The 26,220-nt window shown below is 40.1% G+C and overlaps 1 protein-coding gene across 1 annotated transcript; it reads right to left on the bottom strand.

Annotated features, from left to right (window-relative positions):
• Positions 1-391: 391 nt before the first annotated feature.
• On the bottom strand, positions 392-2,949 carry LOC126623367 (subtilisin-like protease SBT1.6). Its single transcript, XM_050292247.1, has one exon. The coding sequence runs from the start codon at positions 2,935-2,937 to the stop codon at positions 580-582; it is 2,358 nt and encodes a 785-aa protein (XP_050148204.1). The 5' UTR covers positions 2,938-2,949; the 3' UTR covers positions 392-579.
• Between the last annotated feature and the right edge of the window lie 23,271 nt (positions 2,950-26,220).

Below are 26,220 nucleotides of genomic sequence, written 5' to 3'. Positions count from 1 at the left end.
CATTTAAAACATAAGAAAGATCTTACCATATCTTACTCTTTACCAAATACCTTTCTCTATATATTATTATATTATATTTTGATTCCCTTCCCTCATACAAAAGCGAAAATGTTTTACTCTCTTGCTCTTGTTTTTACACCTACAAAATATTCCATGTCCAAATTGATTCATTATTCATGTTAAATCATAAAACATTCCTAAACTTACACCCGAAAGAATATTAGATTAATCACCTTTCTTTCAATCTAGTGGATAAAACCATGTTTTTGTATTTCAAATGTTTGACCGTTTGCCTCACGTTTAACAAACTTGAGATTTCCATAAGCGGCGGATCTCGGGTTCAAATCCTCGCCTATCTCCCAGTAGTTTAAAGTAGAAATACACCTTGTAATAAAAATAAGCTTAGATAATTTATATAATTTAAAAGGAAAAAATAAACAAAAGATTAAAAGGAAAATTTCACACACCACCAACCCTCAGAACAAGCTATTGGGCTATCGTGTACCAACATAACGTAGTTGTACACCTATTCTTACAAGTTACAAAACATCAAAACGACGTGTTTCTTCCCCTTCAATTTCACAAGGGATCCATTTGGGTCACTACAATGGGGCTCCGAACCGCGTGCTTCCCGTCAGTCCAATAAAGCGACCCGAACGCCGCACCTGACTCGCCAAACACCACAGTCCTCCTATCCACCGCAATTGTCACCACAAAGCTCCGCTTCTTCACCGCCCCACTAAACGCCAACCTCGACGGCTTCACTGTCACCGTCACCCCTTTTGGGGCCTCAATTCTGGCTCGATACACCGCATTGGGCTGCCCCACATTCGTCACGGTCCGAATAAACATCTTACTCGACTTACCCGCCGTGGGGAACACTGCGCCAATCGACGGGTAATTGAGATTCTCCGGCGCAGGCTTCTTCGCCGGACAGTTTTGTGCGGACCGAGTGATGACCTGAATCACTTTGGGTCCGTACCCAACCCCACAGAGAAACTTAACGTAATCATCATTGGTGATGTCATAAATAAGCCCAGGATCCATAGCCCGGCCCAAATTTAAATGACCCGCCCCCATATCATAAGGCGTGGAGGGCTTTCCAGTTGCCTCGTCAGTCATGGTTTGATTTCTGTTATCAGTCACGCTCGCCGTCGTCATCATGGCGGATCTTATGGCGGCTGGGCTCCAATCAGGGTGAGCCGACTTCAGCAAAGCCGCGGCTCCGCTCACGTGCGGCGCCGCCATGGATGTACCGGACAGAATGTTAAACTCCGTTTTCCTCTTGTCCGTGTCCAAACCGGTGGGTCCCACGGCGTCGGTCCAAGCGGCTAGGATGTTCACTCCCGGGGCGATTATATCCGGCTTCAGAATCTCCGGGTCCAACCCATTCGGCCCACGACCCGAAAACGAAGCCACAACCGGAGCCGGTTTTATTCCAATCACAGTCCCTTGGAAATCGAGCGTCGCTGTGGGAGTCTTGGTGGACGCCACGTAGGCCTTAACGGCGTCACCCTCGTTGGCCCCGACGGCGCAAGCAGCAATGATATGGGCGTCGCAGATGAGACCCTCGCCGTTAGAAATTCCGTTAGCGAGGATCATTCCAACACCGCCGGCTTTCTTCACGACTAAGCCCTTGGCCACTCGCTGACTGCTCCCGCGGTCGCATATTACAATCTTGCCCCTGACCTGGTGCGGGTCCAGGGAGTTCTCCATGCACAGAGAAGCAGAGAGCATGCCTGATTTCCCGGGATAAACGACAGGGTACATCTTGCCTTTCAGAGGTAAGCCGGTGTACAACGACACGCCGCTTAGCCTCCGCCCGCTACCTAAAATCACAGCCGCCGGGAAATTCCGATCGATGGTTCCCGCGCCCACCGTCATAAGCCAAGGCGCGAGATTCGACACCGACATGCCGTTTGGACCGTCATTTCCTGCCGAGGACGACACGAACACTCCGTGCGAAACGGCACCGTACGACCCAATTGCAATCGGATCGAGATAATACGGAGAAGAAACGCCGTCGGCGCCTCCAATTGAAATGGAAATGACATCAACGCCGTCTTTAACAGCGGCGTCATAGGCGGCCAATATATCGGAGTCGAAGCAACCGGAATCTTTCCAGCATACCTTATAAACCGCCAACCGAGCTTTCGGTGCAACTCCTTTCGCGATTCCGGCGGCGTAGCCCGACATGCTGGCGTCGAACGCGTACCGGCCAATCGCCGTGGAGGCGGTATGGGTGCCATGGCCGTCAGCGTCTCTCGGCGACCGGTACTCCACCGTGTCGTTGATCGCTGATATCGGACCGCCGGCATTTGCCGCCGCTTCGTGGCCCTTGATGAAAAATCGAGCTCCTATCAGCTTCCTGTTGCAGCTACCCTTCGCGAATTTAGTTCCTGTCTCGCAAACCCCCTTCCACCGCCTCGGAATAGGGCCGAGATTCTTATCTTGGAAGCTCCGATGCTCCGGCCAGACGCCAGTGTCAAATACTCCGACGATTACATCGGAGCCATAGTCCGATTCCGACCACAGCCCCCTCTGGTTCCTGAGCCCCAAAAATTGGGGTGAGCGAGTAGTGTGGAGACTCCGGCGACGGTCTTCTATCACGGCAAGCACCGAAGGGTGGTCGGAGATGACGGAGACCTCGTTGGGAGTGAGAGACGCGGAGAAGCCGTGGAAAACGGTGTCGTACACGTGGAGGATCTGGGGCGGGTCGGCGAATTCGGAGGCGTACCAGTGATAGTGCGTGGGGAAAATCGAGGGCTTGGAGTGGCGGTCGACGCGGAAGATGAAGGTTTTGAGGGTTTGATCGGCGGTTTGCGGCGCGATTTGAGCTGAGAATTTGAAGAATGTGAGGAGGAAGAGGAGCGGGAGGAGAGGAGTGGAAGCCATTGGAGATAGAGTGAGGGTGAGAGTGAAGTGGAAGGACTGCATGATCGACTGGGAAGAGAGGGAGTCATATAAGTGAGATTATTAATATTATTCTTTGTTTTAATTAATTAATCTCTGAATTAAAATTAATTAATATTTTTCTGTTTGTTATTTCAATAGGGGGAGTGTGAGTGGATATAATTTTGTGCTGACAAGGAAAAAATTTTTAGTTGTGACGGAAATATGGATGGTATATCACGTGTTGTTATGTAAATGGTGAAAAATTTTAATTATTAACCTTTAACACACATAATCCATTTTAATTTTTAAGTTATTAACCTTTTAACACATATAATCCATTATTTCTATAGGAATACGTGGTGTACCATCTCGGATAACAGTCATACTGAAAAATATCTCATGACAACGACCTCCGATGACTCGCCCTCATTTACTGCATGGGGCCTAAAAAAGGAGACGACGTTGGATTTTGAAACTCTCCTACGAAAACGATGGCGTAGAGTCCTTAATTTAAGTTTTACACATAGATTTCATTGGCAGCAAACGGTGCCGTTTGAAAATTAAAAAGAAGAAATTATAAAGATATTAGAGCATCTCAGATGGAGAAACTTTAACTAGAATGTCATGGAATTAAATTTAAAGGTGAGATGAAGCTCAATTAGGGATGAACAACGGTTATAGCACGTTGGTAACTGAGATTATTTATTCATAACTGCTTATTCTCATATTTGCATAACCGTTTACCCAACGCATAAACAATTATACCCATATGAATAACCATTTATAGACGGTTAACCATATTTATAATCACATATCCATTTAACCATAACCGTATATCATTTTTAACTCGTTTATCATTTTCTTTACTCATTTACCCAATTTTTCAGTGGTCTACTTTTTTTTTTTTTAACCACTTGAAAATAAAAAAAGAAAAATTAGTCATAATTTTGGAAAGTTGGGACTAAACAGGTTCCTTGCCTCCATACTCCACTATTTGCTCCTCTGCACACTCGAGCACGTTTGAAAATGAAACATGGGGGCAGAAAAAGCACCTACTGTGATAAACACTTATTTTCTCTCCCAGAATGAACAATTTAGGGGTTTTTATTTTTATTTTTTTAATTTGCATGTATTAAAATATACAGGTAATGAATACCTGTTGTAACCACGAATAATACTCATAACCGTCCATTTAAATTTCATGGACAAATGGTTATACCCATAACCATTTGTTTGTTTAAACAGTTACCTATAACCGTAACCGTAAACTTTAAATAGACAAGTAACTGCGGTTACCCATACCCGTGAATATTTTGCCCATCCTTAAGCTCAATCGATATGCTAGTTGTGGAGCCAAAAATAATTAAGAGGCGACATGTGGATTTTTGGGTTAAAATGACAAAATTATCCTCAAGGCACATCGGGATTCCTACACACGAGCAGTGGACAATCATCTCTCAATCAAGTTAAAAATGCCCAAAATAGATAACAAATTCAAAGTTATTTCATCAATCCTCATCCTATATTTTCCATAAGGTAATTATTTCATAACCTTCAAAACATTCCATATAAATTGCGTTAATTGGCTAATTAATGGATTTATTCCTAATTAATCCATTAATTACCAATTAAATCACCCATTTCACACAAAAATACCCCAAAGGGCCGGCCACCTTTTCTCAAAAGGGGGACCAGCCATGCTCTATATATTGAACCCCATTTTCTCTAAAAACGTAGGTCCACACTCTTGCAAAACTCCAAAAACTCTCTAAACATTTTTCTCTCTAAATTCTAACTTTGGCATCGGAGGTTCTTCGACCAAAGCCCCTCAATTCATCGTGGGCGCGTAAGGTTTTTGGCCTTAACCAAAGGTGTTAATTGTTTTGTAGGTGCAATTTTGTCCAAGATCAAGGAGGAAGAAATTTGCATCCACAAATTGGTGCTTTCATTGAGAGTTGAGTCCCACACTCGTAGAAGACTCTCGCATCCAAGGTTTTCTATTTTCTTGTCCATTTGTAGATTTTTCGTACGTTCTTATTTTTAGAATTTTTTATTTCCAAAAATTCTTTGATAAAATGTAAAAGAGAAGTACAATGGCTACAAATTTAGAAAATTCAACAAGTGAAAATTTCAATATTCAAGAGATGGGACCGCGGTGATCCATGAGGCTAAATGTGATAATAAGAAGAGCGGCATCACCACTAGGAGGCTCCACCGTGGTGGCCACCATGGCAACCACCCGCGACGAGGTCTATGGCACTACTGCCACAACCCAAGCCGTGCCATCCAAGGCCCACGGCCTAAACCATGTCACTCCAAACCCAACGCGAGCGTAACACGTTACCAAGTCGAGCCCTAGCCTCGCACCCACGTACGCCATACGCCGAGCAGCCTACTCTCGCCGAGCAACCCACTCTCGTGGCCCAACCTACTCCCGCGACCCAGTCTGCTCATGTGGCCTTCCAAGCAACCCAAATCGATCCAAGATTAGTTCAACCGTCCTGGCTCCAAATTTTCAGACCGACGATCAAACCGGGAGCATTTTCACCATATTTTTCTGTGGATTTGGCATTTCCCAACCCAAATCTCTCACTCGGAGTCTACCACACTTCCACTGCTCAAGGAGACGCATTCATTCCAAACTATTCCAACCCAAATGGAGAACAACACTTGTCTTAACAAGTCATAGAGTTGACAAGTGCCCTCGAACAGCAGACGACCTTGGTGAACCAACTCTTGCAGCGCATCGAGATGCAACGTGCCGCAGACGAGGTGTCCCAAAGTAGGACAAGGGCAAACAAAGAACCTTTCCAATAGCCATTTGACCAGCCACGAACCGAGTGTTCAGGCGGTATACACTCCTGATTGGGCCCCCGAGATAGCGTATACTCCATTCTTAGTGCGCGAAAGAGTATGCACTCTCAACTAGGCCCACGAACGAGCATACATACACGGTACCTTCTAGGCGAAATGTTCATTCGTGGCTAAGCCCGCAAAGAGCATCATCCACCTCACATCGGAGTAGGCAGCACGACAAACGGAGAAAAGCAGTCACTCTATCCAGCTCAAGTTCAACCGGTAACCTGCGAAAAACTTGCTCACCTGCTAGGAATGCATTACACGCACCGCATCCGCGACATAGACGAGCCAAACACATGGAAGAGCTATCTAGATCAGCAAGTCGAGGCTCGGGGCAACTGAAAGGTCCACTACCCCAACAAAGGCAAATTCAAGAAGAAGTAGAGAGACTATTGACCAAGCGATTGCGTAAATTCCAACGCAACAAGGTCACCGACGAGGCACTACGACGGAACATGACCAACATAAGTAGGTAACCCTTCACTTACGAGATCGAGCAGGCAGAGCCTCCACGCGAGTTCAGCATACCATATTTCACATCTTTCAAAGGGGATGAAGACCCGGAAAGACACTTAAAGCACTACCAAAGCACAATGATCCTCTATCGAGACATCGACGATCTCATGTGCAAGATATTCACCACCACTCTACAAGGCAATGCGCAAGATTGGTTCTACACCTTGCCACCACAATCCATCCGGAGTTTCGACGAACTTTCTTTAGTTTTCACCAAAGAATATTCATCCTATCGCTCGATCAAAAAGAAGTCCGACCATTTGTTCAATGTCAAGAAGAACCCAAATGAGTCGTTTCGCGACTATATGAAGAGGTTCAAAGCAAAGAATGCAATGATAGTCGGATGTAACGACTCGATAGCTAGAGCAGCCTTCCAAAAAGGACTTCCAGCAGACCACTAGTTATTCAAAAAATTGATCATGAAAGAAGATTTAACTCTGCCAGAGTTTTTCGCTCTGGCAGAGAAGTATGTATGCACTTTGTGACGAGGCTTGCCGATGCACATTCAAGGACTTGAAGAAGTACCCAACATCACATCCCTACCATCTAAACCAGAAGCAGCGAATGACTTATTCGCATATTTGACGATATCTAAAGCAGCAATAAGCTCTACCATCATGCGAGAAGAGCCGACTACATGTATTCTACAGTTCAAAAGCTCTTATCGATGCTATTAGAAATTCAAAAGCTAACTTTGGAACCCGGAAGCTCAAGTTTTACCTTCAAACGCATGCAGTCATCCTCATGACGCACTATTCCGCCTAATCTAGACACGCGACAATAAAGGCATAAGACCCTGGCGAATGCAAAGTTTTCTGGCGAACACAACAACTCGGCCCAAAAGACGCGCCAAAGGGCAGACAAACATTGGAACGACACACTCGAAAGCAAGTTTTGTACTCGTCGTCCCAAAAGATTCTAGATATGAGCAACATGTACCGGTAGTTAAGCATCACTTCTTGCTACGTGTCACACGGTCCCAGCAGACCCTTGCTTTATAATTCAACTCTATAGTGGTCCAATACTAGCAGTTGAGTATCTCCTACTGCATGTAACATAGCCCTAGCTCCACGGCTCCCTGCCACACATTCACGACACAACAGAGCGACCCAACGATACCTCGGAAGTAGCCGAGAACACCCTAGCCACGTCTGCTCCACCCGATAGAGACTTCTGGTATTTGCATGTCCACGACATATCCAACTACAAGGGTTCGAGAGCAGGCATAGTCCTTGTCACCCAAACGGTTTAATGCCTAAGCAAGCTATCACTCTAGGCTTCAAAGCTGTAAAATCCCACATCGCTCAGGGGAGTGGATCATGTAAGCCTTATATGTATATTCTCATATCTACCTAGCACGAGGCATTTTGGGAACTCACTGCTTCGAGTTCTCTCAGAACTCTGAAGTTAAGTGAGTTCGCGCGAGAGCAATTCCATGATAGGTGACCCACCGGGAAGTTCTCATGTGAGTTCCTAGAAACAAAACAGTAAGGGTGTGGTCGGGGCCCAAAGCGGACAATATCGTGCTACGGTGGAGTCGAGCCCGGGATATGGTGAGGGCCCGGGTCAGTATGTGACAATTTGGTATCAGAGCCAATCCATGGCCAGATGTGTGCCGACGAGGACGTTGGCCCCTAAAGGGGTGGATTGTAAGATCCCACATCGCACAGGAAAGTGGATCCTGTAAGGTTTATATGTATATTCTTATCTCTACCTAGTACGAGGCCTTTTGGGAGCTTACTGGCTTCGGATTTCATAGGAACTCCGAAGTTAAGCGAGTTCGCGCGAGAGCAATCCCATGATGGGTGACCCACTGAGAAGTTCTTGTGTGAGTTCCCAGAAACAAAACCGTGAGGGCATGGTCGGGGCCCAAAGCGGACAATATTGTGCTACGGCAGAGTCGAGCCCGGGATATGGTGGGGGCCCGGGTCGAGATGTGACAATTGCATCAAACAACGAAGTAGAATACGAGACCCTACTAGCATGCCTCCAAATGGCAAAAGACTTGGTGGTGAAAAAGCTCGCAATTCATTCTGATTCCTAATTAATCACTAGCTAGACTACTTGAGGCGTTTCAAACCCACACCCTCACTCAAGTTCCACAGGTAGACAACGCTCACGTGGATGCACTAGCCGGCCTAGGCTCCGCCCTCGACCACCAACTCAAATGCTCTATTCCGATGGAGTATCTAGACGAGCCAAGCATAGAGACGAAGCCAGCAGCCGCGGTGTCACAGTTTAGTACAACTCCAAACGGACAAGATTCCATTGTAGACTACTTGGTCAATGGTACATTCCCCACGAAAAGGTTAGAGTCTAGGAAAATCCAAATCAAGGCAGCATGTTACTACATGTGGAACAGCATTCTCATTCGAAAATCTTACACCAGACCACATCTTCGCTGCCTAGCGCTTCCCGATGACTTGAAGGTTCTAAGCTCAATCCACGAAGGCACTTGTGGAAATCACTCCGGAGGTTGATCCTTAGCATAGAAGGCTCTTAACGCAGGCTACTGTTGGCCTACCATACACCGAGATGCTAAGGAGTTAGTACAAAAGTACGACCGCTGCCAACGCTACAAGCCGGTACCAGCACTGCCTGCTAGCGAGCTGCACCCGCAATCGAGTCTTTAGCCGTTCATGCAGTGGGCAATCAACCTGGTATGACCTATGCCGCCTATTACTATGGGCAGATGCTTGATGATTGTGGCAAACAACTACTGCACCGAATGAGTAGAAGCAGAACCCATGACAACCACAACTCAGAATGACATATAACACTTTATATGAAGGAACATCATTTGCCAATTTGGCATCCCTCAATCTATTGTCACCGACAACGCCCAATATATCCTCAAGGTAATAGGCGGGCCAAAGCATCCAACAAGATGATCATCGACTGCCTCAAGAAATCTCTCACTAACAAGAAGGGAAAATGGCTAGACGAACTCCCCGGATGTCTATGGGCATATCGTACCACCAAAATACAAGCAATCGGACATTAAAGAGATGGCCATAAGCTTAGATCTAACAGAGGAGAAGCGCGAACAGACCATCACCCACATCGCAACCTACCAACAGCAGCTCATCTCCAGCTACAACAAAAGGGCCAAGATCCGGCAGTTCCAGCCAAAAGATCTAGTCCTAAGAAAAGCCTTCATCACTGCCCATAAAGAAGGCTCTAAAAAGATGGATCCCATCTGGGAAGGTTCGTACAAAATCAACAGAGTAGGCGGCAAGAGTAATTACACATTTTCCACCATGAAACGATAAAAGATCGAAAAGCAGTATAGCGCCTACAATCTGAGGAAGTACCATGTGTGACCTCCAGCTACATCAAAGCCCGAAAACTCAAGTAACTCGACGGGCACCACCTCACAAGCCGAGGACTATCCAATTGTTATGCAGTTTCTACCTTATAGCTAAGTTCTCGTTTGTTTCACTCATTTTTCAATGAGGAATTCAGAAGTGATCACAACTTGGCTCAGCTGTATGCTTACAACAACTGATCACTCCTGCATTTCAAAAGAAAATCGCCTCTTCTTAGGGACTCATAGCAGGAATTGCGCCCCCCGAGGGACTAACCATGCTCTCCAGTTCGAGAGGGTAAATTAATTACTCTCCAGTGCGAGAGAGTAAACCAATTCCCCAACACCCACATGGGTCAGCTCTTCAAGACGGGAAGATAAACTCTACACTCTGAATATCCAAACGTGGATGAGCCTGGCTACCCTAGTATAACTAGATGCACGATGGCTTGCACCGGGATTCCTAGAAGTAGCCACAATGGTCTTTTTCAAAGCTTAGCTAACTGAAGGATGTTAGGTCTCTTGGCCTAATCCGTGGGGAACTGGGCCGTAGAGACAGAGGGGGCACATTACGCAGCACGCCTTACAGACAGCTACCCTGAAACCCTAAAGCTACTACCGAGTGCACTAAGGTAGCCTACGATTTCCGGAAGACTGCCTACGGCTTGCCTTTCGAGCAGTAAAACCACGCTAGACTTATACAACTGCACATTCTTGCGAAAGGTTAAACAAGTTAATGTGTATATACGAAACTTTATCCATTGCCGACATGCTACGTAGTCGATAAGCTTTACCTCTGCCAAGCGCAGAACAACCTACACCAAGTCTTAAAATGTTGTGATACTTGCTACGCAACCTACGAAATTGGAGAAAGTCAAGGTTAACAGCCTAGTGGTTACGCGGACTTGTCTACTTCTGTAAGTAAGGCATCCAACTGCCAACCCTATGGCTAACAACTTTGCAAAATTCTGCACTAACACCTACGACTGCATAGACTATGCGGGCCTATCTGGTTATAGAAAAGTAACACATATGCCACTGGTCTATAAAGTCCAAAGGTTAGTGCATAAACAAAAGAAGTGAAGATGAAGAAAAACAAATGAAACATGTTTATAAACTACTAGCAAAGGCCGAAGAAGTTCAAGCAAAATAAGAGCTCTAAGGAAAAATAAAGAAAATCATAAAGGTTATCTAGAAGACTACATTTCAGCAGCTTCGACATCCCACGACTACTCAGTCGCCACACCTTCAGTAGCCACGACGCTCTTAGCAATGGTATCATCCATCGCTTCACCCCTGACTGCCCCAGCTTAGGCACCAACTTTTCTAACTACTTCACCAATGGAAGCCTCAAAAGTAAAAGCAAGTAAGTATTCCGGAGAAATAGAGAAGGTCTCAAAACCTCGAGCCCATCCTTCTGACCCTTCAGCTGTTCATCCTCCTCGAACAGACCAACACGGACGCGCTGCAACTCATCCACTTCATTCTTTAAACTTTCGTTGATCTTCAGTACACCTTGAAGTTCCAACGATTGGGCTTCAAGCCTATCGACGATTCTTTTGAAGTGGATCATTTGATTATAAGAAGCAATCAACTATTCATCCTTTGCATAAACAGCGAAACGAAGCTCATCAACTGCAAACTCAAGATCTTGAATATGAGGTATGTAACATCCAATCTCCTTCTCTGCACTTTCATACTTGACTTGGATCGCGTCAAGCTTAGTCTTCAAGTCAACAATATCTTGGCGAGCGGTCTCAAGCTGCAGAGAAGTGGGGGCAAAAATATTAGACCTCTTCAAAGCAACGAGCTCATAATCCAACCTCTTGATTTCCTCGGTTGAGGAATAAGCTTCAGCTTCCATAGTCTTCACCACCTCATTGGCAACCTTGCTATATCTACATCATAGCAAGCGGAGCAGTCATTCTATATTGGGTAGTATGCTTCGCAAAGGAACTTGGGCAAACAAACCTTTCTAAACGTTATCAATAAACTTCGCACAAGCGTCCATGTCTTCAAGCAGATCTAGTTTTAAGAGCACACAGATCTCAGTAGCCTCCCTAGAATTAGGCTTAATGGATTTCTCACAACTGTCAACACGAGTAGTCTCCTCCTCCTCAGTAGGCGAATCAGTCTCAACAGCAGAGAGAGTGGGCCTTAGCACCACTTTAGCAGTAGAGTCCACCCTATCATTTTTCATAATAGCAAGCCTTTCCAAAGGAGAACCGGACTTTGCTCCTAACGGACGTCATGGCACAGACTTCGGCACTAGGGGCATGACAAGACCTCTACACTGAGTAATACTATCAATAATCGTACATGTCATTCTCGACATGGCAGGTGCCACATGCTCAAATCTAGCAGCCTCATTTTTCTTCCCACTGGAAGAAGTCATGTCAATCACAAGACTCTCTGCAACAGGCAGACCCTCACAAGCAACAGAGCAAGTCTTCAATTTTCTCAATCAGCATCTTTTGAGCAAGCGGGGAAGATCTCTTCTTTCCACCTTCATTTATAATAGGCTCCACGACAGCATTCAGACTAGCCAATGCATCCACCTCAATCCTCTTTACCTTCTCTCTCGGGAGCAGCCCACATTTCTCCCGGCGAAGAAAACTAAGCAGTCAACGCCATTCACGATACGCAACAGGGGAGCTCAACTCATACTGGTTTTTCCCTCATTTTTTCTCTCGGACCAGCAGGCATGAGGCTTACATGCCCAGCATTCTAGCAGCCCATGAGGCCCGCGACCTTTTCATTTCTCTCAATCACCGGCCTAGCCCTTATCAGGACCAAGAGCCCAAAGGACAAGAACCATGTGACTCATCTAGCACTGCCCCCCAACGCCTCAATCCGCGGCCCCAGCCCCGCAAGCTGCCTTTGACACTAGCCAAGCCAAGTGGCCCAAGCAGTGGTCCCAACCACAACATCTTTTTGGCCCATGCCGAGCCGACTCCTGGCCCTTGCCAGCCAACGTGCTGCACCACCCCGATGGCTACCCCGCGACAACACTATCCTAGTAAAATACAAGGAAAATTATATTTTTCTTACTTCGGTGCGCCGCAGAGAAGACGAAGAAAACAACGAAAGATGGTCATTTGCACAGGCAAGATGTAGAAGATTGCTAGAGGAGGGGGAACAAATATCCTCTAAGCTCTCTCTTGTAGGGTAGAATAAATTGCTCTCCAAAGTTAATTTAATAACCCACTTAAGGTGGACTTAAATAGGCTTTGAGAGAAATTTATTTCCCTTTCCTAGAAGGATCTAATTTTTATAATTAAAGAGAGAATCAACATTAAAATAGGAAACAATCTTATGTTTCCTCAAGCAAGAAGATCTCTACACCTACTGCCCTTTCCTACGAGCAGCCCAACAGGTGCGAGGGCATTTGTGGAGCCAAAAATAATCAAGAGGCGACACGTGGATTTTTGGGTAAAAAGGACAAAATTACCCTCGAGGCACATCGGGATTCCTACGCGCCAGCAGTGGACAATCATCCCTCAATCAAGTCAAAAATGTCCAAAATAGGTAACAAATTCAAAGTTATTTCATTCATCCTCATCCTATATTTTCCAAAGGGTAATTATTTCATAACCTTCAAAACATTCCATATAAATTGAGTTAATTTGCTAATTAATGGATTTATTCCTAATTAATCCATTAATTACCAATTAAATCACCCATTTCACACAAAAATACTCCAAATGGCCGGCCACCTTTTCTCAAAAGGGGGGTCGGCCATGCTCTATATATTGAACCCCATTTTCTCTAAAAACGTAGTTCCACACTCTTGCAAAACTCCAAAAACTCTCTAAACACTTCTCTCTATATTCTAACTTTGGCATCGGAGGTTTTTCGGCCAAAGCCCCCCCCCATTCATCGTGGGCATGTGAGACTTTTGGCCTTAACCAAAGGTGTTAATTGTTTTGTAGGTTCAATTTTGTCCAAGATCAAAAAGGAAGAAATTTGCATCCACACTAGTCTTATGTAGTTTGACATTTTGTTGTCAATTTTGACATATGAGAAAATGTGCTTCAATTAATTTTCTAATTGTTTTCATGTGTGAGTTCCTTTAGTTGGCCAATTATAAATTATCAAAAATTATTTCAATTAATTGTTTTTTTTTTAAAGCAAGTCTTATAAATATTATTATAATAGAAAACAAGAATTGATTTTAATATTTTTAAATTTTCATTTTATTCAGTACTTTTTTTTTAGATATAAAAAGTTCAAAATACAAAATAAAATTTTTGAAATATTAATAATAATTTTATAGAAAAATATTAAGATCGGAGAGGAGAAAAATATTGTCATCAAATTCACATTTGATACTTATTTTTCACATCATGGAGATGCTGAGGATCCCCTAAATTGATGGGATCCTGATCATGATATTGTCTGTGGCCTGCACAAGTCCTAGCACATTGTTTATGTGTGAGACACACTCAGACGCATTTAAAAAACGAAACTCAGTTGCTTTAATTAAAATATATTTATTTCTTAATTAATTAAAGGATAAATTAGGTTATCATCATTCCTTTTGTTATTCATTTTGTTATTCCATTGATTAAAACATGATTCATTTTCAATTTTGATCAAGGTCTTTCGTATTAATAACATCTTTAATTATTTTAATAATAAATTTTTTTTTTTCTAAATATAGACATTTAATGTTAAAAATGTTACAATTAGTATATTTATATTTATGGCAAAAAATTTTATCATATATTTTTATTTTTAGTTTGTACCCATTTTTAATTTGCAACCATATTTTAATTTGTACCAATTTTCTTTTCAATTTTAATTTGTACCCATATATTAATTTCTTTTTGTGCCCAAAATTTTTAAAGTTTTATTTGTATTTGTACCCATTTTTTATTTTGTTAAATGTACCCATGCTAATTATATGTACCCATTTGTCACATCCCTGGGTCAACTCCGCCGTAGCACGATATTGTCCGTTTTGGGCCCATACCACTCCCTCACGGTTTTATTTCTGGTAACTCACACGAGAACTTCCCAATAGATCACTTATCCTAGGAATGCTCTCGCGCGAACTCACTTAACTTCGGAGTTCCAATGAAATCCGAAGCCAGTGAGCTCCCAAAAGGCCTCGTGCTAGGTAGAGATGAGAATATACATATAAGACTTACAGGATCCACTCCCCTAGGCGATGAGGGATGTTACACATTCATGTAATTTTTTCAAAATTTTAATCCGAAAATGTACTCATTCTTAAATATACAAATTTGTTTTATGTAAAATGTACCCTTTTTTTTATATAAAATCTATTCAATTTTTCTCTAATCCATTTTTAAACTTATATGGGTACATTCTTTTTTCTTTGATTTGAGAATGTATCCATGTTAAGTTTAATCTAAGAAATTTACTAATGTTATTAAGCCTAATATTTTTTTTTTTTGGTGATTTTGAAGAATGTACCCATGTTTTGATACAATAATTTTTTGGTTAATTTTGATGAATGTACCCATGTTTACACACACACACACACATACAATAGTATATGTATATTTAATATTTTTAATCCCACAAATTATGGTTTTTTTGTGACATCCCGTCCCAAATTTTACATTTTTATAAATTTTAAAAGTCTGATTTTACGAAAATGCCTTTAGAGGCGAGGATCTTGACTTCCATTGACCAACGTATAACGAGGTGTATGAATTAATCCTTAGCGTTTTCTTGAAGTACTCGACGTTACGAAACTATAAACCCGAGAAGTACTTTTGTTTAGTCACTATTTATATATTTTATACATTTTTATAATGATTATATTTTGTTTATCATTGAGTGATTTTAAAAAGTTGAAGAATAAGAGAAAGAAGAAGGAGGGGCGGGAAAGAAAGCAGAAGAGAAGGGTTGCTGCCCAATCAAAAGAGAGGAAGAGAGAGACTGACCAACCAGAGAGAAGAAAAACGAGGGAAAGGAGGGAAGGTGAGAAGGAGGGAGAAACCGGGTTTCCCCCTTGACCCGCTCAACCCGACAAGCACATGGCCAAATTCGGCCATTTTTTCGGCGATTCAAACCTTCCCACTACCTGTAACCTACTCCATAACCTTCCATCTTCCTTTTCCATCCAAAATTTAAAGGAATTTTGTGATAATTTTAGGAAAAATCGCACCAGTGGGTGCGACGGTTCTTAGCCGAGATTCACCAAATTCTTAAATGATTTCATCGAATTACCACCACCAAAATACTCCTCTGAAGCTCAGGAACAAAGCCCAAACAAGTTTGGGGGCGTCAGAGTTGTTATGGAGCCGAATTGAGGACACCCAAAACCAGGGTTTCCGACAGGTTTTAGCAAAATTGGGGCTCTTCCAAGCCAAATTGAACTTGACCACAGGAATAAAGTTTACTCTACTCATTGAGATCTTCATTCCTGTAAAATTTGATAATTTTTGAAATAGTTGGATTTTCCGGCGAGTCGAGGTGGTCGACCGCCACCTGCAGCAGCGCGTGGCCAGGGGGCTATCAATGTTATTCTTAGGCTAATTAGATGCTTTGAGTTCAGTTTTAGTAATTGTATGACGTAAGTTGATTGTTAGAATCTAAATTCTCTACGTTACGTTAATAGGTCATTATATGAATCGACGATCTGATCGTTGGATTGTCACCAAACTTTAATACGTTATAGTACATAATATTTAAGGACCATAGGAACTTACGGATCAGGAATCCGATATATGGATCTTCCCAAATTGGATTTGTAAGTTCATGAAATAAAAGGTTAACCGCCACTTAGTTTTGGCAATTGGCGGAGATCCGACCGTTAGATCGTAATGGGACTTTAGGATGTTGTTCTAGAGGTATAATGTGGATCTTTGGAAGCAACGGATCGAAAATCCGTGATGCAGATCTTCCGAATTGAATTACGTAGGGATGCATTTTATGTAAATTATGTATTTTATCGGTCAGAACTCTGAGATGTGATTTGATAATTGGTCATAGGCGACGATGGTTCCTAATGTCTCGATATGCGTGCTAGGGAGTCATAGCACGAACCTCAGGTGAGTGGGTCTTTTCCTTTCTATCGTATATATATATATATATGATTGACAATTCCATAAATGTTTATAAATTGATTATTGCTTATGATTACTATGAATGCTTTGAAATACTATTGTGAACTACGAATGGCTTGATCCCTGTTTAGGGTACGTAGGCAGTTTAACAAGACGTTAGATGCAGCCATACAATAAATAAGACTAAATAATTGAGACAATAGCCTTGTTTAGGGAATTGAATAATGTGAGGGACATTGGTGGAAAATGTGAGATTTAACCTTATGAATTAGTGGTTAAATGTTAGTCATAAATCAATGTGTGAAGAATCAAGAATTTGAAGTAAGGAAACATAATTAGTGATAGTTAATTAAACTAGTGTCTAGTTGGGCTTATCACCGATAATTATTTCCGAAAATAGATAGTTCGAGAGTAGGGCATTACAGCTTATGCATTTTATGCCATATTATATATATATATATATATATATATATGTATGTATATAATTGATAATGCTATGACATGTTTGAGTATCAGATTGCATCATGATTTATCTATATGTATATTACCTGCACATAATTATTGTGAACGCTTGAAGTGCAAGGGTGAATGCAAGACACCCAGGTAAGTTCAAGTTTATGGTATTAGTCAAAATGATGGAGTTATGGCATGACTACATGCATGTTTTAAGCAACTATGGCACTATCGTACGGGTTGCCCATGAGTTGTACATGTTATGTTGAGATACATTGAGAGCTCATAAACCTGCACCCCGATATTAGTGCTCCCGCCCGTGGCCAGGGCACAGTCCTTCACGTGATGTTCACCTCCCGCACCTTACGCTCACCTTGGATCCAAGGTAGGTGCACAGTCCTGTCGTACAGACCATTATAGGTGGTTCTAACTCATAGGTGACCCGCGATTATTCGCACAGTCTTCACATGATCGTAGCACTTGAGCATATTTATTTACACCCAATCCTGTCGTACAAACCACTTTAGGTGGTTCTGACTTATGTGCATGTATACTTATTGAGCTATGGATAAGTTATACATGTCACTAGAGGTGACTCCGACTGATGAGCTAGCATATGTGATGAAATATGTGATGAGCTAGCACATATGATGAAATATGTGATGAGATATGTGATAAGCTAGCATAAGTGATGAAATATGTGATGAGTTAGCATATGTGATGAAATATGTGATAAGCTAGCATATATGATGAAATATGTGATGAGCTAGCATATGTGATGAGTCGTACAGGTCACAAGAGGTGACTCCGACTTATATGCTAGCGTTCATTGATGAGATATGGGTGCAGTCGTACAGGTCACCATAGGTGACTCCGACTTGCGTGCTAGTATGGGTTATTAATCACATGATTATTGATATTACTGATGAGATGTTGTGTTGTAGTATAATTATGGATTTACAGTTGATATATTTTTTATTTCACATTGATACGTAGTATGATTTTTCTGGAAACTATACAGGTGTTGCAGCGAGGGGTTATAATGTTTTATATGGTTTCTATTAAAAAAATTATTTCTAGGGCCACTCACCCATGTTTTGTTTTCACCCTCCAGGTTTTATTAGCTAAGCTTTCTTATTGTCGAAGATTCGTGACGATTCTTAGTATTGGAGATTCTTTCGAGGATACAATTCTTAATCCACTCTACTGTACTTACTTATGCTCTAACTTCACGTGTCAAGTGGGTTCTTTCCTGCTCACTAGCGCACTCTGGTATTTAGACACTCTTAGGTTTAAATTTATTCATATTTTTCCACATCATCACACTTCATGGCTTCGTCACCTTCCAGGTGTCGGCCAGCACAACTCGATTCGGAGTCCTAGTGGACATTCCGGGTCGGGGTGTGTCATTTTTATTTAAAATCTCATTAATATAAACAACTATAAATTTTAATTTTTAATTTAAAAAATATAGTAACGTACATAAAAATAAATGATCACATTAATTTCTGGGACTTTGATCAAAAATTGAAAACCAATAAGGTTTCAGTCAAAGATTATTCATAGTTAGGAACTGCATCCAAAGTCTCCCTTAATTAAAACTTGAATATATATCACTGAATTTGTATGTTAACCCAACTCTTATTTAATTTTTTGTTTTTTTGGTGGTACACTTGTTTTTCTAGTATCATGCAAATGATTGAGTAGGAACGATAGTAAGTGACTCAACAGTAAGAGCGTGGACTAAAGCTTTCCATAAAATAAATATGTGGCACGTTCTAGGTTTGATGCTCCAAACTGGTGATTTTACTTGACTTTAGCCACGGGCAATGTGAAATTCTCCATAGCCTCTCGGGTCCGGATATGATGGATAACCGTGACTTGCCACAAGTTGTCCTTTTTTTTATTTTGGAAAGAAAAAACATGATTGAGTAGGGGCTCGTCTATTTTGTATGATCCATACATGATAATTGAGAGATACACCTACTCATGTAGAATATTCCATATCAAATTTTAATTATTATTTCCCTTTTCAACAAAAAGAAAAATTATTATTGGTTTTTTTATTAACACCACATGTGTTTTTTGAATACACTCCACTTAAAAATGTAAAAGTAAACAACTTGTAACTGTAATATGAAATGCCGATTCGAGCCCTTATAGCTACTCTTACTCTCCATTGTAGAACAAAACCCTAAAAACACAAACACGTTAATGAAAAAATATCTTTTGATGAATAGAACAAAAAATCGAATTTTGCTCCTCGTTCATTGATTGGTTTTCACATTCAAGAAATTATTTAAATATTTAATAATTAAATATTTATACCTTGCTTATAGGTATATATACATTTATGTATTAGTACCTTTTAGTTAGGTTGTATATTTTTGCAACTTAATCTATGAGAAAAATATTTTATTTTATTGAAAGGTAAAGAATGGAAACGGCTTTTTTTTTTTTTTAATATTTAATAGATTGCACATGTTTAAATATTCAAGATTTGAAAACAAAGGGTAAAAGTGGTTTAAAAATGAGCTAAGTGGACCTAAATCATAAACTTCAAAAAATTGGACTAAAATCAATAGTACGTCAAATTTTTGGACATATATCTTAATGCCCCTTTTTATTAAGTTGTCCCTTTTTTTTTAAAAGAAAAAACATGATTGAGTAGGGGCTCGTCTATTTCGTATGATCCATACATGATAATTGGAGAACAATAATCAAATTTTGCTTCTCGTTCATTCGTTGGTTTTCACATTCAAGAAGTTATTTAAATAATGAAATAAAAATTTGACTTTTTGCAAAGCCCTGCTCTAATTGGAATCTAAGAAATAGGAAGAAAATTGGACAATGTTGTAAAATTTTAAGACGTAATTAAATGTGATATTCTTGTGGCTGTTTGATGATGAAGAAATTCAATGTTTTTTGGCTGATTCGAACTGACATGACCTTATAAGAACAATTCCTACCATCTATCCATCAAACTTCTTAGAATCCAACATGATTGTTCAAGAAAATATATATGGTTGTTGAAAGAAAATTGATGATTGTTGAAAATTTTTAAGGGAACTTTGATCATTAAACTTTTAGTTTTCATTTTTCATGAAAATGCTATTTCATAACGAGACTAGATATATATTGAAATCATTAAATCTAGGGAACTTTAATGAAAAGCTCCCGATACTGTTCACTTTAACGAAAAACCACATTTTTACACTAACAAGTCAATCCTGATACTATTCATTTTACCCTTTATTTTGTCCTTGTCGTTAAAACTCAAAATTTTCAAGCTCTTTTCATTAGTTTTCCTTTAAATCTATGATTATTGAAAAAAAAAATTTAGCCAATTTCGGTTATTCAACTTGTAGTCAGTGGCGAAGCCACGTGAGGGCGAGGAGTGGCGTCCGCCACTCCCCTCGCCGGAAAACATAGCCCCAGCGCAGGTTCAGCCCCTCCCCTCCCGGAAAACCCAACCCCTCCATGGCTGTTCTACCTCCGCCACTGTGGTGCACCATGGACCTGTCCTCGGTTTAAGTTCTTGCTTGGGAGGGTCCTAGGGTGTGCATGTGTATAAGATTGTGGGTATGGATGTTGCTCACGGGTAGAGAGGGAGAGGGTGAGGGCGACTTGAGGGAGAGAGAGCTCGGGGAGCTTCGAAGAAGAGCAGAAGAGGGAGTGAGGGGAGAAAGGAAGAGAGATGAGAGAGGGAGTACGGGAGAAAGGGACATATATCAGGGGGTGGGCCTTGGGCTCATCAATTAAGACCCCAAAACTATTTTTAATTAGGAATGGGGTGTGACATCACATGTAGGCTTATTTGTATTAATACATTACGAACGATAATAGTTGTAACTTGTTTGTATTAATACATTACAAACGACACTTAAATTTTTTACTATATAAAAGGATTTTGTTGTCTACATATTTTTTGGAATTTTGTACGCTTTTAAATTTCGCCCCTCCCCTTGAAAATTTCTGGCTTCGCCACTGCTTGTAGTTTCATTTTTTTTTCATTTAACTTTTTTCCCATATTATGTCCCTTTCAATGACGTATGTCGATGACTAATTTTGATGCTTAGTTTCTCCAACTCATTTTGGATTGCACACCACAGCAAGTCAATGATCTACCAACTTTTTCCCTTTTAATTTTATTCTTCTTTTAATCAATCAAACGGTCATGATCACATCCACAGCATGCGCGTGGACTTGACCATCTGCACTGCAGCATCGCTCTTTCACCGACCCTGTTACCTTCCCCTTCATCCAACGGTGTATGTCGAGTCTTGGAACTGAGATCGTCATTGATTGGGCCACAGTCCGGCGACTAGACACGCCGCATGGGAAGCAGCGCGTGGCGGACTCTTGATCAACACTTTATCATTTCAGTCTTGTCCCCATACGAGTGGGTCCGCGAGTACAGTGCCTGACTTCCTGTCACTTTTTGGTTATTAGCTGGAAAGTGTTTGTCTGAGGTTGGACGGACACGGTACGGCGAGAATCCGAGTAATTGGCGCCAATTATTTTGATTGTAATGAAAAGGAGAGGCCCAAATTCAAAATTGGGCTGTGCCGTTTCATTTGAGGATGTGGGTCGTTTGGCTAGGTTTGGGATTCCAATTTCAACCGCTACAATCTGTAGAACAGGCATGGAAGACACAAGGACAAGTGACATATCATATGGGAATTCAATCTTGGGTTGTCTGTTGAAATTCAATTTTGTTTTTGAGTTCATTGTGTTAGGGTTTTGTTTTTGGCGGCTGACGAACAATGCCGGTGAAATAGTTGCGTCGATGACGACAGCTTTGATAACCAATATGGATTTTTTCTTGGGTACAATGGAAGGAAATGAAACTCTTGATCTCGCGGTGTTCAAGCATGAGAGGAGATTGATATATGACAGTTACTATATCTGTATTGAAGAGATGCGACAAAGATGATTATTGGGCAATTTCTTAAATTAAATTCGCAAACATCTAATTTCCATCTACCCGTACAACTTGAGCTAACTCAAAACGCTTTGACACTGCATACATTTCTCGGTATGCAATTCGGGTTTGGGTTTTAACTTGGACTTTGATTTAATGTTTTTGCTTGGGGATTTTTTGTTTTATTGTAAAGTAAGCTTTGTTTGTTATTGTTCATTGGGTAGGGCATATGACTATTGGGCTATGCTCATTCTTAGGGGTGGATTTTTTATTTTTTTGCCAAATTGCCGTGCCATACACCAATTTTGGGCCAAATTTTTTGTGCAAATTGGTAATGGTACGGTATTGTACCGTACTGAAATTTCATGGTACAGTATTGGTAATGGATACCATTACCAGGGTATTACCATATCATACCGAAGACATAATATAATATATAATTTATAAATTATATAATATATAATTATATTAACACATATTTATAATATTCCATTACTTGCTTGATTTGTATAATGAGTATAAGAGATTAAAAAATGTTTGCTTGATTTGTATGATGAGTATAGGAGGGGTGCTTCTACTACCATTGTTGCTCTATTGGAAGATGTAGAACTAAATGAGGAGTTCATAATTCAAGCTTGTGGGGGTAATGAGAACAAAATTGAAATGATGAAGGAGCTTATACAAGAAAGGAGTGAGCACGTCTTTTGGAGATATCCAATGAATTTGATAAGTACTTCACCACTCCTTATATTAGTACTATTATTGTTGGCTTTAATCTCTTAAGTTGGTGGAAATCAAACACAAAAGAGTTTCCAATTCCTAAACTGCATTTAGCCTGGGGAGGAGTGTTGTGGACCCTTTTAGGACATCCTTAACTCCTAAAATGGTAGAGGCACTAGTGTGTACTAGTGATTAGTTTAGGACGGATGAAGTAAACTTCTACAAGGAACCAACAGAAGGTATGCTTCAATTTTACAAGGAAATGGAAGAAGTGGAAACAAGTAAGATATGCTTAATTTTTTGTAGTAAATTTGGTATTAAATGATTTTCAACTTTAATTCTTCTTGCTACTAATATGTTTTCTTTGTTTGTAATGTAGGCTTGACACAAGCTTAATCTCCTACAAGTTCAATGCCTCCTCTAAAAGCTTCAACATCTCAAAATTGAAGAATTGCAATGGATTTTACTTTTTGAAGTTTAGTTCCAATTTTCATTTGGTTTGAAACTTTAACTTCTATTTGGATTGTAACTTATATTTGTTTTGGTTCATAACTTCTATTTGGATAAACGTTATTTAAAGTACATAGACAAAAATATGGGGATGTTTGTGAGGTTGTGTAGATCACGTTAGTATATTCAAACATCCCATTTGAGCAATATATGAGAAGTTATTAACTAGTTTTGTCTATGTACTTTAAATAACGTTTATTCAGTTATTTCGCATATAAGTGAGACCTATCCCGAGGACGAGCGCAGTTATGGGTGACTCGGGGGCTACGACCCTTCGACATACCAGTGAGTGGGCTTTTGGTTTTCAGTATATATTTATATACTTGATATTTTCCCAGAAAATGTGTTTAAATGAAGGTATGCTTTGAAATGTCATGCATATAAATTTATATTCAGCATATGAATTAGTATATGATGCATAATATGAATTGGTGATGTGGACGCTCATGTAAGTGTCAGGTGAATTATGTTTTGTTATATAAGATATTGATAATGTGAGACGTGATTGAGAGCTCATAAACCTGCACCCCGGGTGATTGTGATTTAGCCAGAGATATGACACATGCCTGTATATAATGTCACCTCCCGCACCATATGCTCACATTGGATCCAATTTAGGTACACAATCTTGTTGTACAGACCATTATATATGGTCTGACTCGTAGGTGACTAGTGATTTATCGCACAACTATCATGAGAGCATAGCATTGAGCATAACTATATTACACTCAGTCTTGTCGTACAGACCTTTACAGTGGTTCCGACTCGTGTGCAGTGTACTGCCGTATAGGTCACTTGCTGTGACTCCAGCTATATTGTCTAATGAGCTATGAATTCAACCGTACAGACCTCTACAGGAATTCCGGCTAATATGATGTTTTCCATGAACTTATTTTCACCTGAGTTACTCATTCTGTTATATATTTGGCATGGCATACTTATGAATATGGATATGTGAAGCATGATTTGAAAAAAAAAAAATATATATATATATATATTTATATTCCATTTCTGGAAAATTTATACATGTTTTACGGCGAGAGGTTAGAGCATTTGATAAATGAAATGGTTTTGAAAAGCTTTGTTTTTGCCCACTCACACTTTCTATTTTGCGTCCCTCCAGGTTTTAGATAAGCTTGTTCGTTGGTGGCTCACAAGGATTGATTGGAGGTTCTGACATACTATCACAAATGTAAGGCAATCTTTGGGTGTCGTTTAATTAGTACTTATTTTCTGAACTGAACTTAGGCTACTTACGCTCTGATTGTATATTCACACATATTCTAGCACTTGTCTTAACTAGTACTCTTATGAGTTGGTTTTCATTTATTCGTATTCTCTATTATCATTATTGCTTATGCACTATACACATGGCTACGTCACCCTCACGTGATGGCCAGCATGTCCTGATTCGGGTTAGGGTGTGTCAGTAACTGTTTTTAGCACTCCAAAATTTTTATCTACACTCCTTACAAGTTTATTTTATTTTATTTTAATTATAGAAAATACAGAGTGCAAAATAAGATTTTTGAAGTGTTGATAACAATTCCCTAGATAAATTTTATTTATCATTGCATTTCTGACTTGTAAAGCAAGTTCCAATCCGTCTAGTAGAAAGGGCAATCACATTTACGTTGCTAATTATTCACAGATTAAATGATAAGGCTCTAATGGAATGACAAAAGAATAGTAATAATAAACTAAATTTATTATAGGAGCTTTAATGAAAGCAGTTTCTTAAACTTTTTAATAACAAAACATTACCTAATAACATTATTTGATGAAAACGACTTGAATTTTAATAAAAATGACGAAAGTTTAATATAATAAAAGAAATCTAAAAAAAAACTGACACGTGTCTTTCCTCTTTAACTCTCACCAATATCTCTCTACTCTTTCACCTATCACCATCATCTTTCTCTACTCTTTCACTTATCACTATTATCTCTTTTCTTTCTCTCATGACACATGTCACTCATTCCTCCCTTCCTTTTTTTTTGCTATTATCAATAAAAATTTAATAAAAATACTTTTGATAGGATTTCATTAATAGAAATTTTGTTTCTTAAAAATAATATATTTGTGTGAAAACTAATGAAAATTTAAGTCATTTTCTTATTATATTAGCCAACTTTTTTAGTTTTTTCAGAAACGGTGACACTATTTTTAAAGACATTAACATTATTTCTAAAATCGGTGACACTATTTTTAGGAACAGTTGTACTATTTCTAGAAACCATGACACCATTCTTAAAAACAATGACACTATTTCTAAAACCGGTGCCACAATTTCTATAAACGATGTCATCATTCCTAGAAACAGTGACACTATTTCTAAAAACGATATCTCTACTTCTATAAATAGTGGTCACCGCTTCTAGATAGTGACACTATTGTAAGAGAGTGTAACACTACTTCTATACAAATAATTTATAACATTATACTTTAAAAAAAAAACGTGCTTTTTTTAGACAATTACACTTGATAATAATTTCAATCTAATCTTTTAAAATTTGACAAAACAAGTTCTAATCTTATAAGATATATTTACATAAATAGGGTAAATTATGTTTTACCACCTTAACTTTGGATTGCATAACAATCTCGTATCTTGTCTTTAAAACATTGCAGTGTTGTACATATACATACTAATTCGTTGCAATATCAAATCTCTGTCAAATTTCCTATTAAATGCTAATGTGACATGTGAGTGGATTGAAAAATTAATTAATTATTAATAAATTAAGATTTTTTTTCTAAAAAAATTAATGAAAAAAAACCCTCTTTCTCCCACCAGGGAGATCTCTCAACCCCTTCTTCTCCGAATCCGGTCACAACCTCCATCCGGCCGTTCCGAATCGACAGGAGCTCGCAAGCCCACATGTCTTTCGATGTCGCTGGTCCCACACCAGCAGTGTTGATTTGTCGACTGAAGATAACAATGACGCCATTTCGAGGCATTGTCTTCCTTGATTATTCTGTCTCCCTCAGTC

The sequence above is a fragment of the Malus sylvestris genome, chromosome 5 (genome assembly GCF_916048215.2).
Source record: "Malus sylvestris chromosome 5, drMalSylv7.2, whole genome shotgun sequence".
NCBI lineage: Eukaryota > Viridiplantae > Streptophyta > Magnoliopsida > Rosales > Rosaceae > Malus > Malus sylvestris.
This window is presented reverse-complemented; position numbering and strand designations above follow the sequence as displayed.